Source organism: Mus pahari, chromosome 19 (assembly GCF_900095145.1).
Source record: "Mus pahari chromosome 19, PAHARI_EIJ_v1.1, whole genome shotgun sequence".
NCBI lineage: Eukaryota > Metazoa > Chordata > Mammalia > Rodentia > Muridae > Mus > Mus pahari.
Window position 1 is genome coordinate 62,657,975 of NC_034608.1, and position 14,529 is coordinate 62,672,503.

The 14,529-nt window shown below is 46.2% G+C and overlaps 1 protein-coding gene across 3 annotated transcripts in view; it reads left to right on the plus strand.

The window, feature by feature from the left end:
- Positions 1–14,529, plus strand: part of Acsl1 (acyl-CoA synthetase long chain family member 1) — a 65,923-nt gene that overhangs the window by 14,188 nt on the left and 37,206 nt on the right. For 2 of the 3 annotated variants that reach the window (XM_021218646.2, XM_029532324.1), the window contains exon 2: positions 7,331–7,557. In XM_021218646.2, coding sequence (XP_021074305.1) covers positions 7,363–7,557 — 195 coding nt within the window. In that variant the 5' untranslated portion in view covers positions 7,331–7,362. Of the gene's footprint in view, positions 1–5,559; positions 5,663–7,330; positions 7,558–14,529 lie in introns of those variants that run through there. The other variant, XM_029532323.1, reaches the window with a different exon arrangement.

The window sequence follows — 14,529 nt, forward strand, 5'->3', positions numbered from 1 at the left end:
GGCAGGTGGTGGTGGTGCGTGCCATCAATCCCAGGCCACAGGAGGCAAAGGTAGGCAGATCTCTGAGTTCAAGGCCAACTTGGTCTCTAGGACTGGTTCCAGGACAGCTAGAGCTACATGGGGAAACACTGTCTCGAAAGCTAAAGCAAACAAAGAAACAAATTTCATGACTTGTGACCGAAGAGATGGCTCAGTGGTTAAGAGCACTGACTACTCTTCCAGAGGTCCTGAGTTCAGTTCCCTGCAACCACATGGTGGCTCACAATCATCTGTAATGTGATTGGGTGCCCTCTTCTGATGTGTCTGAAAAGAGGTACAGTGTACTCACATAAAATAAATAAATCTTAAAAAAAAAAAAAAAAATCATGGGGCTGGAGAGATGGCTCAGTGGTTAAGAACACTGACTGTTCTTCCAGAGGTCCTGAGTTCAATTCCCAGCAACCACATAGTAACTCACAACCATGCATAATGGTATCTGATGCCCTCTTCTGGTGTGTCTGAAGAGAGCAGTGGTGTACTCATATACATAAAATAAATACATCTTTAAAAAAAAAATTTTAAAAGAAAATCATGACTCAACTGGTTTCCCTGAATATATCACCCTTCTCCTCTTATCCACTTTAACTTTGTTAGTTTGTTCCTGGTTTACTTATTGACAGTGTTAGACCTAAGTGAGGAGTTGTTGGTTCTTATCTTGTCTGTCCCTGCCTTTTGAGAACCAGCTTGGACTTTTACCATGCAGCTCCCCTTAATATCCTTGTCACTGTGTCTTGTACTACTCCCTTGCTATGTCCTTTCTTATGTTTGTGTTTCAAGTCCCAAGACCAGGGCTAAGTTTTTCTTAGTTGTCCTTCCTCTAGGTGGGAAAGAATTCTTGTACGTCACTACAAGGACAGGCTTTCTCCAGTCCCTGACTCAGTCTTCATATTACAAGTCTCACCAATGTCGTACTGTGTACTCTCAGCCACTCTGGGCATCATCAGGTAGGGCAAGCACCTGGTCCTGGAACACCTCTCCTGAACCCACTCTCGGGTCCCTGTAAAAGAACTGATGGACTTTTTATGATGCAAAGAGAAATAGGTAGGTAATGACTTCTTGGTGTTGGACCTTCCAAAGGCAAATTGCTGAATATTGTTCTAAGAAAAACACTTTAAAAAGCCATCAAGGATGTAAATATGGGTCCATAATTGCCTTTAGTGATAGATGCATGTGTTCAAAAATGATCCAACTTAAGTAAGTTAAATGAAAGAGGAAAATGCCAAGATACTTCACAGAAAACTGTAGAGCCCGAAAAGGTAGTTTAGAAGATGTTCCCAAGCCAAGCATGGTGGCATCTTTCTCAAGTCCCGGAACTCTGCTAGGGAGTCTAGGCAGGAGGACTGAGGCCAGCCTAGGCTATGTAGCAAGATCTTCTTCAATAGATTGATTGGTGGGTGGATAGATAAATAGGCAAGCCTAAACAATATTCCTTAAGTAATTTAATTTGTCATTTGGCTTATCTGTATATGAGTTTAATGAATATGGAGATCATTATGAACAGATATTTGAACCAATGCCACATGTGTCCCTAAATTTCAGGTTGATGTACTATGTTTGGGATATTCTGTTGTGGGTGTTGCACATATGAGAGCTTTGACCTATAACCACTGTTAACTCTTACTGGTTAAAAATAGTAGCGCATTATATTTGACTTTAAATGTTTTGCGTGTTCAGTTCTTCCTCTGAGGGAAGTACAGGCATACTCAACTTGACTCCAGTATTTCACAAAATAAATCAAGTTTTTAAAAAGACATCTCCGCTTTGTGTTGTATTTACACCTGGTTCCTCCTCCCAGTCCCACGTTCCCAGAAATAAGACTCAGACTCAAAACATATTTACAGATACCTTAGCCATATAGCTAGGCTCTACCCTCTAGATCATAACTAAAATAACCCAATTATTTTAATCTACTTTTTGCCCCATGACTGGCTGGTTACCATGCATCCAGGTGCTCAGGTGCCATGCATCTGCCTCTTCATATCTTCCCGTGTGTCTCTCCCACCTCTGGCTCTGTCCCCAAATTTTTTCTCCTCTCAAATGTCCCACCTCTGTTTCTTGCCTAAGCCATAGGCCATAGGCTTTTTGATTGATGGGTGATGCATCCGTACAATGCACAAGATACTCGTGGACATTAACTTGGTAATCCACGGGATCAGGCACCTTAACGAAAATGAAAACCCCGTTGGTCTAAGGTATTGTTATAGTTCGTTGACCGGAGAAGCCCCAAAGTGGTGGGTGGCAGTAATGGATTCTCTGTGGAGACACTTGTATCTTTGTGCAGAGGATCCCAGAATCAGGTATGGGAGAGATGGGCCACAGGTATGGGAGAGTCCCATGGCATGGGGTGTGGTCAGCAGCCCCTGCCTCCTCTCACCCTGGCAATTCCCATCTGTTTGATAGTCAGTACTTGCTACTCTCTAGGGGACAGCCCCAGTGTTCTTTGGTTCCTAGGCTATGGCTTAAACAAATCTAGCTTTAGGTAGCTTGCCAGCCCGGGTTAGGGAGCACGGCTCCAGTGACTCTGGAGTGGCAAACTGAAAGAGCAGCAAATGGCCCAGCTGCCCCGCTCTTGTTCCTCCTGGGGCCTGAGCTCTGCCCAGCTAGTACAGGACAAAAGGGGCACTTTCAGCCTTGTAAATAGCTTCTTGTGTCAGGGGAGGAGGTGGGGCAGGGAAAGGCAGCACCATGCCAGCTTGGCTTGCTGCATTAAGGAAAGATGTCAGGACTTCTCAATTTGCTGCTGTCCGGCAAGCGTGCAGTTTGTGTGGGTTTGTTTGAGGTCTGCATTCCTAGTGGAACATTCCATCAAACTGCTGGGACTTGGTTTAATGGAAGCTTGAGGAACAACAGAAGGAGAAAAGCATCTAGATTGCAAGGAGAGACTAAAATGCTACTGTGAGTAAAACAATATTACTTTGCAAAACTTGAGTCACATGCACGTGCGTGCGTGCGTCTATCTTCCTGTGTCCTTAGGGAGAACAGTGCCCTTGTGGCTCTCCTCTCGCTTTGAGCTACTTTTGTGTTTTATAATGCAAACACAGTAGTAAGGTGAACCTTTGTGTACGGTAGGCACTGAATCCATATGCAGTCAGTGGTAGCATTTATGTAGGATGTTGAGAGTTCAAATGGATTTCTGGTTTGGGTCTCCTGTCACCAAGCAGTATCCTGGTGGAAGGAAGGGGGCTTGCTGTTCGTGTGCAGTGTCCTCAGCGAGCGGGTCAGGGGATAGCTGAGAGAAAGAGTGTTTCATGTAAATTGGGTTTAGGGTCAGGTCAATGTCTTGCTCTGACAGACATCTCTGAGCTTTTCTGGTTCTGGCTCTGGTTTTCCTCGTGGTCATTTTCCTATCGTGATGTTCCAGTGAGATGCAGGATGTGAAAACTCCCTGAAGCACCAAGGAAGCCTAGTTAAATGATGATTCCATTCAAGCTTGGGCAGAGGGTCCCAGAATCCCTGGGTTTTGACAGCCATGCTGTAGAGTTTGCTTCGTTCTCCCTTGTTTGCTGTTTCTGCGCACGCCCCGTTCTTGTTCTTCGCTGAGCTTGGGGCACTCTCCTTCACTGTTGTCACTTTCCCCATGGTCTGAGTGTGTATTTTTGTATGCTGCATGTACGTGGGTGTGCACAGGCCAGAGGAAGGTGAAATCTGGAGCTGGATACAGGTGGTCCTGAGCTGGGAAGTGAACTTCCGTCCTCTAGAAGAGCAGCAACTGCTGAGCCATCTCTCCAGCCCCCTAGACACATTCTGTAAGCGGGGGAAGAAGGGTGCCCAGCAGCGGCTGTCGCCGAAGGAGCAGCTGGCTGCCAGCAAGCTTCTGTGTTCCACACCAAGACACATGTCTTCCTAAGACTTTAAGTCAACTGAGTCCCGTTATTAGCAGATAACAGCGTAATATATGTGCCTGAGCTATAAGCTCTGCTAGCTGTCGATATGGAAATTTGTTTTTGAAAAAAAGAATCCCAGAAATTTTCCATCAGAACACCATTGACTGAAGAACACGTGTGTCTCTTTATTTTAACAATTTATTAGCAAGGGCTCAAATCCTTTCAGAACTTGATCTTAAGTGTGGTCTCTGTCTCCACATAGAACACATTTCACAGGGCTGTTTACAGCGTTTCATTTTGTTTGACTGTAAGCCCATCTCTATTTTTTAAATATCTGATTGCCTTTTCCTTAACAGCGTTCAAGTAGAAGAGAAAAAGGTTTATAATGCGATCACGGCTAAATAATTGTTTTTGACATGACCAAATGATGATGTATTCTCTTCTTCATGCATATGTTCTGGTGTAAGTCTTACCAATTCACACAGTAGAGTTGCTCTACAGTTTGGTGCCTGGCTCCTAGCATGGATTAAATGGCTATCGCTTGTCCTTATAACCCACTAGACGTAAGGATTTAGCTGGATTTAAATGCTTAGCATTACAGATTAGCATCTAATAACATGTTCTTGCATGTATGCTATGAATAATATGATTCTCAGGCGGTTTTAAAAACATTTTTCTTCCTAGCCTTATTAAACTTTCTTTGCATAATGCACTCTATATCTTATCTGCCACTGCTTAAAATAGGTAAGTTACCCCCCTGTGTGTGACTGTTTGTTTAGATGGTTTGAAAGCCTCACCCAAGGATGTAATTCTGCTGTAGTCAATCCCTATAAATCCACACAATCTCGATGCTGTGGAAATGACTCCCCGGACACCGAGGGAAGAAGGGGCCATGGTGCACGTGCAAGGGTGGGCAGTGCCCCTCCAGACTCAGAATGATGGACAGCGAAGGCAAGTGGAACAGAATGATTGCAGGCCAAGGCAAATTTGCATGTTAGATCTTGAAGATGATGCGTGTGCCAAGTTGTAATACTATTTACGAAGTCTCAGTGGCCGGTGCCAATAGGAACTGGGCCTGATTTTATTTGCTTATCCTTGAAAGTCTCAGTGTCGGCTTCTGTTTCTCAGAAGGGCCATTCCTGATGCTTAGTAGGCTTGCTCATGTCATTTCATTCCTCATGAGGCGGTTAACCCATTGAAAAGATGGCTTGATCATTAGCACAGTGCTTGGTACACCCTAGGCACTCAGATATACAGGATGATAGGAAGAGCTCGGTGCCTATAAATACGCCTACAACAAATACGCTCTGAGTGTATTTTGGTGGTTTCCTTTCCAAGTTGTCTCGTGGTGGCTAGATATCCCACCTGATATAGCCTATCCTTCATTTCAGTGGTTGAAAAAAAAAAGAAACCTATCCATTGTTTGTTCTTATTGGGAAGCTGAGCAAAATGAAAACAGTGTCTGTTTGAAGAACTGCCCCTGGCAGCCGCACTCACTGATGCTGGTCCCTGCCCATGGGTGGAGCGGTGGGGTGACTCTACTCTCAGCTGCTCATTGGCCCATCCTCCACCCTCTGTTCCCCTAAGAAGTCAAGTATGGATTGTGTCTGCTAGTTACCTTTAGCCCAGTGGGCAGCAGTGTAGGACTCGGCATGTGACGAATGCCCTAAAAGACCTTGGCAGGCCTGGTAAGCACCCGCTGAGCTGCCCTGGCCCCCACCCCACCCCCAGCCTCACTGCCCTTTTCTGATTCTGCTGCGGTGTGTCACCTAGCAGTCAGCTGTCGGATGGCACAGATGGTGAGTGCTTTTGTAGGCACGAGCACTTTCTTTCTAGAATTAAGATCTGAAGAGACTTGCTTATCTGTTCTTTATCTGTTAGTGTTAACTTTGTGATTGTGTGTGTGTGTGTGTGTGTGTGTGTGCACCCACACGTGCATGTATGTGTGTATGCTTACTTTTCATTTGAGCCGTGGTGCGAGCTTGAACAAGTTGAGTGAATCTATCCTTATGTTGGGTCCTGTCATGTTGTTGGTGAGGAGAAGCAGCTTGCTATTCTGATACTCTGTGGGAGAAAATTATATAATAGTATGAATTTGGTCTAAAAGGATGATTTCTATATTTCAAAAAAAAAAATACTTTGAGTCTTGTGAGCTAGCTTTCAAAGGAATGTGTGCTGTCTGCGCTTGGAGTAGCAGAGTGAGCGCTTGTTGCGTTGCTGTGGAGTTTAGCGCGGTCTCTGGGTTCTTTCCTGTTTCTTTGCCGTGAGCCAGCCTAGAGGGCAATTATTCATCAATAAGCTTGTAAATTCGAACTGATCTTACTCTCTCTCTAGTGCACGCTTAATTATTTTAGACTAGTCTCTATATAAATTGCTTATAAGATGCAATGTAGGGCTTTGATATAAATTAGTATTTACATAGTTTTCTTCTGGGTATCTTGCTTTCTCATTTTGGTTCTGTAAACTAGAGGTAAACATTTTTTATTACCATGGGAACCTAGTATTCTGAGCTCAGTGCTAGTCAGAGAGCTGTGCATGGGACATGATCACAATGTGTAGCATTTATTGATCAGTTTCATGTGTGCGGCGCCAACCTTGGCCGTTGATGGGGATCCTTTAGTAGTACTGAAGGCTCACTGGCATGGCTACTGCCTTTATCCCCATGTACAGAGACACAAACCAATGTTCAGCAAGGCAGAGTAAGCTATTCACACTGCCAGTAAGGCATAAAGGCAGACCCTTGTTCCAGAGTGTGGTCTTCAATGCTGCCTTCTTACAAATGCAATTCCATAACCCCTCTCTACACTTCTGGCATTCGTTTTAAATTCTCATTGAATGCACACCAGGTTTTTGTTTTTGTTTTGTTTTGTTTTTCATTTTATTTATAATATCTTGGGGAATATAAAAGAAGGTAATCTAATTAGAACAGCCAATCGTGGGATCGCCTGACACGTGTAGCCAGCCACTCCTGTCGGGAAGCTGAGGGACGTGTTGAAATTTAGGCTAGTCTGTTTTACCAGTTGGGAAACTTGTTCTGGAGCCTGGGCAGATGCAGCACCTGATGGCCCTTAGGTGGTTTGGGCTTGTCCATGCTTCTGCACTCGAATTATCCCTGTTAGCCTTGATAATGAGGGTTGAGTGTGTTTGATTAGGTGAGGACAAAGGTGTAATTTCTTTTTCTGAACATATGAGTATCTTATGGCAAGAATTCTTTGAGTAAAATCCTCTTAATGTGGTTAATAAAACTTTTTTTTTACACCATATAATGTAGAAATGGAACAAAACTAGACGATTAAAATGTTACCAGAAAAATGAAAGTTTTTTTTCTGAGGGGGAAAGACCTGGACCATTTGACTTGGCTAATGTCTTGATTGGCCAGCAAGCCCTAGTACTAATGAGTGGCCTGTGTGAATTCTAGAGAAGTGTTCTGCCCCCTGAATGAACGTGGCCCCTTTCTCTTCTAACAGAATTCTGCATAGAGAACCACCAACCCAGAACCATGGAAGTCCATGAATTGTTCCGGTATTTCCGAATGCCAGAGCTGATTGACATTCGGCAGTACGTGCGCACCCTTCCAACCAACACCCTCATGGGGTTCGGGGCTTTTGCAGCGCTCACCACCTTCTGGTATGCCACCAGGCCTAAGGCCCTGAAGCCACCGTGTGACCTCTCCATGCAGTCAGTGGAAATAGCGGTAAGTGCCCCCCAGCACCTGCCTTGGGGCTTTCTCCTCATGCTCTCCAATTAGTTTAACCTCACTGATTGGTTTGTGAGGACAGTTTATAAAGAGACGGTGGTGATGGTAGGTAATAAACACATGTAGAAGCCAAATTACAGGGCCCAGGGACAGATAAGGTGAGGTAGGTTAGGTGTCTCTCCACAGTTACACCGAAGACTGCTCCTGAAATCATCCTGAGCCTCCCCTGGGCTAGGCTCCCTGTGGGAATTAGAAATTCCACATCCACCAGGAGGAAAAGAGCACGGGGCCTGGTCCAGCAGGGAAGACTCACCAGGTGATGCAGGGACTATTTCTTGTGGCACACGTGCTCTGTAGAACTCTTTCTCACACTGTTAAAAGGGACTCCGGTTTCAGCCAGGGTAAGGCTCTAACTGGCACTTTAACAGATGGCCACAGTGTCTGGGATGGGACATGGGGAGCCAACAGTCAAGGCATCTGAGCTTGGTCGTGAGTGTCATGTTGTCTGTGGCCTGGACAAACGGAAGGCCAGGAAATAGCATGCACCTGAAAGCCCGCTGTATGTGATTAGGGACAGTGGGTGGGACGGCCTGAGAAGCCTTGAGACCCCTGTATTCTACCTCAGCACTCCTGGCTCCTCTTCCTTGCCTTTCTAGTCTTTCCAAAGATCACAGACAAACAGGGCGCTGGAGAGATGGCTCAGCAGGTAAGAGGACGGGCTACTCGTCCTGAGGTCCCTGAGTTCAGTCCCCAGCAACCGCACAGGTAGCTTACAACCATCTGTAATGGGATTTAATGCCCTCTTAGACTCATATATACTAAATAAAAAAATCTTTTTTAAAAACCAAGAACAAACCCATAAGCATTGAAAACCCTCATCCGCTTGCTCCACAGTGCTCACTTGCCTGTGCTCTGGCCAGCCTTGACCTTCAGTATTATTTCTCCCACCCAGAGGAAGGTTGTGAAACATAGACCTGCTCTACTTGCTACTTTTAGATGGCGAGGTTAAAGGTCTCCTAGCTTTTCCCCAGGCTGTATAGCTATCCACAGAAAGCCCTGGCTACAGTAAGAGCTTTGAACTGCTACTGGGGTTTTAGTTCTTTGGGTTTTTGTTGTTGTTTTTTTAAAGAAAAAAAAAAAAAAGTTCTTGGATTTGCTAATATGAAATTCTTAAAATATACCCAATGTGTGAGTAATTTGTGGCAGATTTAGGCAGGGACTGTGTGCTTGAGAAAGCTGGGCGCTCTGCTTCATTCCCACTGGGTAGGTAGTGGCCTCCCGCCTAGCTTACCACACACCACCGGGAAGGATTTCAGTTTTTCTTGAGTTGGCATGCCTCTGTGGAATTCCCTCTCTCCTGCATAGCACCTGGTGTTCCAAGTAGCACCATTGTCACTATTAAAGGGCAGGTGACAAGCACAGAGTTTAGACACTAATAATTCAACAGTAACCATGGGAAATGCCTAGTTCTCACTAGATGAGATGTTGTAGGGACGTGTGTAGAAAGATTTATTTATGCTTCCGTTACGTGTATGAGCGTCTGTGTGTACACGTACAGTGTTGCACACAGATGTTCTCAAAAGCTGAAAGATGATGTCATCATATCTGGGACTCAAGTTGCAAATGGCTGTGAGCTGCCATGTGGGTGTGGGAACTGAACTTGAGTCCCCTACAAGAACAGGAAATGTTCTTAACCACCCATCCACCTCTCCAGCACCCAGTATGTGTGTTTTTTGAGGTCCATCTTAGCATGAAGTGGTTGCTTCTTATTAAAATAATTACATAAGTTCCCTGAAAAACAGTTCAAAATTACAGATAAACAGAACACTGAAATAATTTTACTCTTCAGTGTATAGGAGCTCTGATTTTTCTCTTTGTTTATAATGGATTTACATCTGAGTCTCAGAACTCGGAGATCTTACGAATAGATCTCTGAAAGAACTTGATTTGCTTTTTTAAAAACTGAAACGTGAAATTTTAAGATTAAACATAGTCGAGTCTGGGAACCCAGTAGTTCTAGACACATTGCTACACGAAGCATTGTTCTGTGGGCCTCTGTTGGCCAGAGAGACAAATCCTGGTCCTTTCCTAAGGTGTACTGACACCTGGCAACAGTTTGGGGGGCTGACTGACAGGGTGAGTGCTGTTCTGCTCTTTCCACGTGGAAAGCAAGCGAGCTCGCTGGTGACCTGCCGTTCGGTCCTGCTCCTCCCAGCTCACTTGCTCCATCCTATCAGCTTTACATAGCTGCTAGCTGGAGGAGTCCACACTCTGGTACTGATGCCGCTCATCCCCGTCTACTCTGTCTCCTAGCTCTGACTGTTCAGCACCAACACGGGGCTTCTGTCTAAGTTACATCTTTAAGTTTTCTATGACCGCTCCGGGTGGCAGAGAGGATGTGAGTGCGCCCACTGTGGACCAGTCAGGAAAGGCAGTACAGCCCTGGCAAGTGGTTCTACTGAGCATGGCTTAAATCCAGCTCTGTTTCAAGAGCCCTGTCCCCGAATGTGTGGTTGCAGCTCACCCGTGAGCCCTGGTGACCTAAAGGCCAATCTCTCTCTTGGGGACAGAGGGACACCCACCCACCTGTTGCGGATTGCTGCTTCTGCTACTCAGTTACTGTGAACAGACTTTTTTTTTTTTTTTTAAAGGTTTCGTGAGGGTGAGTTGTTTTAAACTACTTTCCTACTTGATACACAAGGTCTCTTATTTTCCTCACCTGTCCTTGCTAGGTTTGCGTTCCCTTTAGCCACTGATACAGGAAATGGTTTTTTTAGAGGGAGCCAACTTCATAAGTTCCTGAGGAATACTGGCTTTTGTCTGACCATCAGTTTGAAGACATGGGGGGTTTCCTCAGGACCTGACAAGAAGGACCTGGAAGATAGAGACAGGACAGGCCTGATGTCTCTTCTAACCTCCACACCTTATAACTGAAAAACCATAAATATCACCCCTGTCAAGCCCGGCTCAGAAGACATCCATCTGCCCGGCCTGTTCAGCGTTGGCTGGCTGTGCTAAGCCCAGGGCCCTAGGGAGGAGAGTGGATTACTATGTAGAGGAAGGTTGGGTGGCGCCAGGTGAATCTGAAGGATCCGCGCCTGGAGCCTTGGGACGCAGGTGGAAGTTCTGACAATGAATATGCTAGGCCTGTGCATTTAGCACTCAAGGGGCTGAGATAAGAGAATTGCACGTCTGAGGGCAGCCTGGGCTACAAAGCAAGACCCTGTCAAAACAAAAAGAAGCAAAGAAAGATAAATGGTGGCTAGATTCTGAGGATGCAGATTGAGAAACCGGAGGCTGGGTGTGTGTGTAGGTGAGCTGAGGAAGGCACAGAGTTGTGAAACACCAGTGCTTCTGTCTGTCTGTCCTGAACCTACCCTCGACATGTGGCTGGAGGGAAAGTTGGCCTACCAGTGAGGCTCAAAGGATTGGGGACATAACCGGCTGCAAAGTGCCAATGAGGGAGCTCTGTGAGAGTCACTGAGTTACTGCAGTGAGCAGCGGAAAGAAGAGAGGCGTGGCCAGTACTGAGTGCATTGCCTGTCAAGTTAGGTTAGGGAGGTTGGGACTACCACCAGGCATAAAGCACTTCAGGGGAAACTCGGGTTTGTTTTTTCTCCAGTTATTGAAATGAATAAATTGAAACAAATAAAATTTTATGCTTATAGGTCTTTAGACTATCGGAACTTAGAGTAGAATTTGCTTCCGGCGACTAAACCACAGGCCACAGCAGACTCAGTGTCTAAGTGTGCTACTAGGTGTTGGTTCAGGTTGGGATTCATAGCTGCTAATAGCAGAGCCGGCTCCTTGGGTATCATAACTCAAGTTGGATGACTTAGCTCCACAGTAAATGATAGGAAATTTGGGGTGCATGCTAGCTGATCACCCTCATACATGACAGATCAAAACTTAGACATTCATACCTCGGGTGGTGTGTGGCTAACGACTCTTCTTTGCATGCTAATCCTATGTTCCAGAAAGTCCCATGCAGAGGGTGTGGCTCTCCTGCAGGCCCCGCCCCGCCCCACCCACCAAATCCAGTTGTCAGACTTGCTTTCCTTCAGCAAGTACTTAAGCTTCTGCCACAGTACACAGTACCAGAGCAGGACAGGCTTCTCTCCGTGTGGAGCCTCTGTCCAATGAGAGGAAGTGTGCAGGGTGCTTTGTCTGTGGTAGAGGTCAAGTGCCATTGTTAAAGTAGGAGCTCCTGTACACACTGCAACAAGCAACAGCCGACCTGGTCCGTATTTAGACAGATCTAAACTCGGTGAGATTTCTCCATGTGGTTGGTGGGAGTGTTCTTCCCCATACTCCATCTTTCCCCATGTGTACGTATAATGGCCCACTTCCAAACTGCACCAGCACTTTCTTCAGCACAAGCGAGCAGCAGGTCATGGGCTTGTACATTTTTATGAAAACATACTTACACCATACTTACAGCAATAAAACAAGTCCAGACCTGTGAAGGTAGCGATGGCAAAACTCCAAAGACTGGCCGTGCCCGTTTGAACTGGAACACCGGTGACAAGCTCTGAGCCAGGGAGCCCTGGCTGAGGTGCACAGCATCGAACACTGCTAGGAGGCAGCCGGCCAGGCTCAAATGTGAGCGGACGGTGCTGTGGAACGAGATGGGGGTTGGGTCGTGGTGTCTCTGGCTATCTCTGATGCAAGCCTGAAGGTCTGCTGTAATGTCAGAGCCACTTAGTTGTAAGATGAGGACAAGTGATTTTTAACTGAAGGGGAAGTAGCAGTTGCGTACTGAGCGAAATGGAGCGGTATTAGGAACCATGGTAGCATGTGCTTATTTCTGCAGCTATTTATAAATATGACATAATAAATCCTGCTCTGCAGTCGTTTGTAGATGTAAACTAATTCTCACCTCTGTGGAGCGTCGGGACAGAGAGCAGTTAGTGGATATGTGCAGGACTGGAGGTCTCCGGAGGACATGAGGCTTCAGAACGACCCCTTGGTACAATGAGACTCTGGCTTTCTCTCTGTCATTGTCTGCAAGCCCTCTTCTCAGGCCACCACTTTCATTGACTTACCATTTGTCACTGTGGGGTCCTGCTCAGAGTTTCCCATGGCCAGTTCTTCCCTGGTCTTGATTTGCAAAATAATTGTGTGAGTGGTTGAATAAAAATGAGCTAAGGTTTGCCCTCACGCCCACCCAGAGAATTTGTGAACACATTTTTTCTGAAGGGTGTTTCAGCATCTGGTAGTGTCTTCAGCAGGCAGTCTTCCTGAGATGGTAGAGATCAGAGGGAGTGGAAGCTTACTCAGGGTGAATCTGACCACAGAGATGCTTCTGGAAGTATGTAGACATCAGTATTTCCATACCTTTCTTAAAACTTAACAGGCGTCTTAATAAATTATGAGACCCTTTCTGAATACTGTTTTCTCATACCCGTCCTACTGGAGCCTGAGGTTAAGGTGTTTGTTTGTTTGAGCAGTCTGCTGACTTCAGAGTACATACAGCAGACGCCTGGGGCTATGACTTAGGAGGGAGGAGGGAGGGTCAGGCTGGTAGTGGGCAGTAACAGTGGGCTGGGGGCTCTGAGGGCGAAGGTGGGGATGCTGGGACTCAGGGCAGATCTCCTGACCTTCACACCAGCGCTGGGCTGCAGAGGGATTAGGAAAGAAAGCAGCTGATTTTTTTTTAAAGATTTATTTACTATATATAAGTACACTGTAGCTGTCTTCAGACAACCCAGAAGAGGACGTCAGATCTCATTATGGATGGTTGTGAACCACCATGTGGTTGCTGGGATTTGAACTCAAGACCTTCAGAAGAGCAGTCTTAACCGCTGAGCCATCTCTCCAGCCCGAAAGCAGTTGATTATTAGTGTTTTGTTTTGTTTTGTTTTGTTTTTTAAAAAAAAACCCTTCATGTTGGGGCTGGAAAGATGGCCCAGTGGTTAGGAGTGTTGGCTGTTCTTACAGAGGCCTGGGTTTCAGTTCCCAGCACCCATATGGTGGCTCACAGCCTGTGTAGTTACACTCGTGCACATAAAACTAAATAACCCCCAAATAACAATGTATATAAAATATATTCATGTGTATGTATATATTATATGTATGTATGCATCCCTACATATGGCAGTGTTGCTGAGTTCTCCATAACCAAGAAAAGTGAGAGTAAATTGCACAGGAACATGATGAGCTGTGTCTGAAACCATGTGATTTTTGTATGCCACCTGCTATAGGTTTCATTAGACAAGAGGCAAATGCACATTGAAGTGGCAGAAATAATTTCTATAATATTTAAGTTTTAAAATAGCACCTCCCCCCCCCACACACCAACGAGACTAACGGGTGCTAAATGAAAAAGTGACAGTTGTCACCATTCTGTGCTTCCTGACAAAAAACTCCTAGTGTACACCAACATCTGAGTAGTGGAGTCACATCGGGTAGGACTTGGCACTGTGGTCCCGTTTGACCAGGCAGGGTGAAGCCCAGTGCCGTGTGTGCTCTGCGTGGCTAGACCGAGTTCTTCTTTTGCCAGAGCAGTGTGTGCTGGGTTCTCCTCTGGGGATCCTTGTTCCTGTGCTGTCTCTGCCCCCAGTTTCTCCTAAACGGATGCTCTGACTGGGATAGTGGGCCGCACAGGAAATTAGCAAGTAGGGAATTAGCAAGGTCTGAAAAGCACCCCGGGCTTTGAGGACTAGAGGGTGGTATTTGTCTGGACCCGGTCTGCTCAAGCATGAAGGGAACTATGTGGCCAAGTCTGGAGGAGCTTGCCTGCATAGCCCTACGCCAGGCTAGCTGGATCTGATGCTGCAGAGCCCTACGCCAGGCTAGCTGGATCTGATGCCGCAGAGCCCTACGCCAGGCTAGCTGCATCTGATGCTTGCAGAGCCCTACGCCAGGCTAGCTGGATCTGATGCCTGCAGAGCCCTACGCCAGGCTAGCTGGATCTGATGCCGCAGAGCCCTACGCCAGGCTAGCTGCATCTGATGCCGCAGAGCCCTA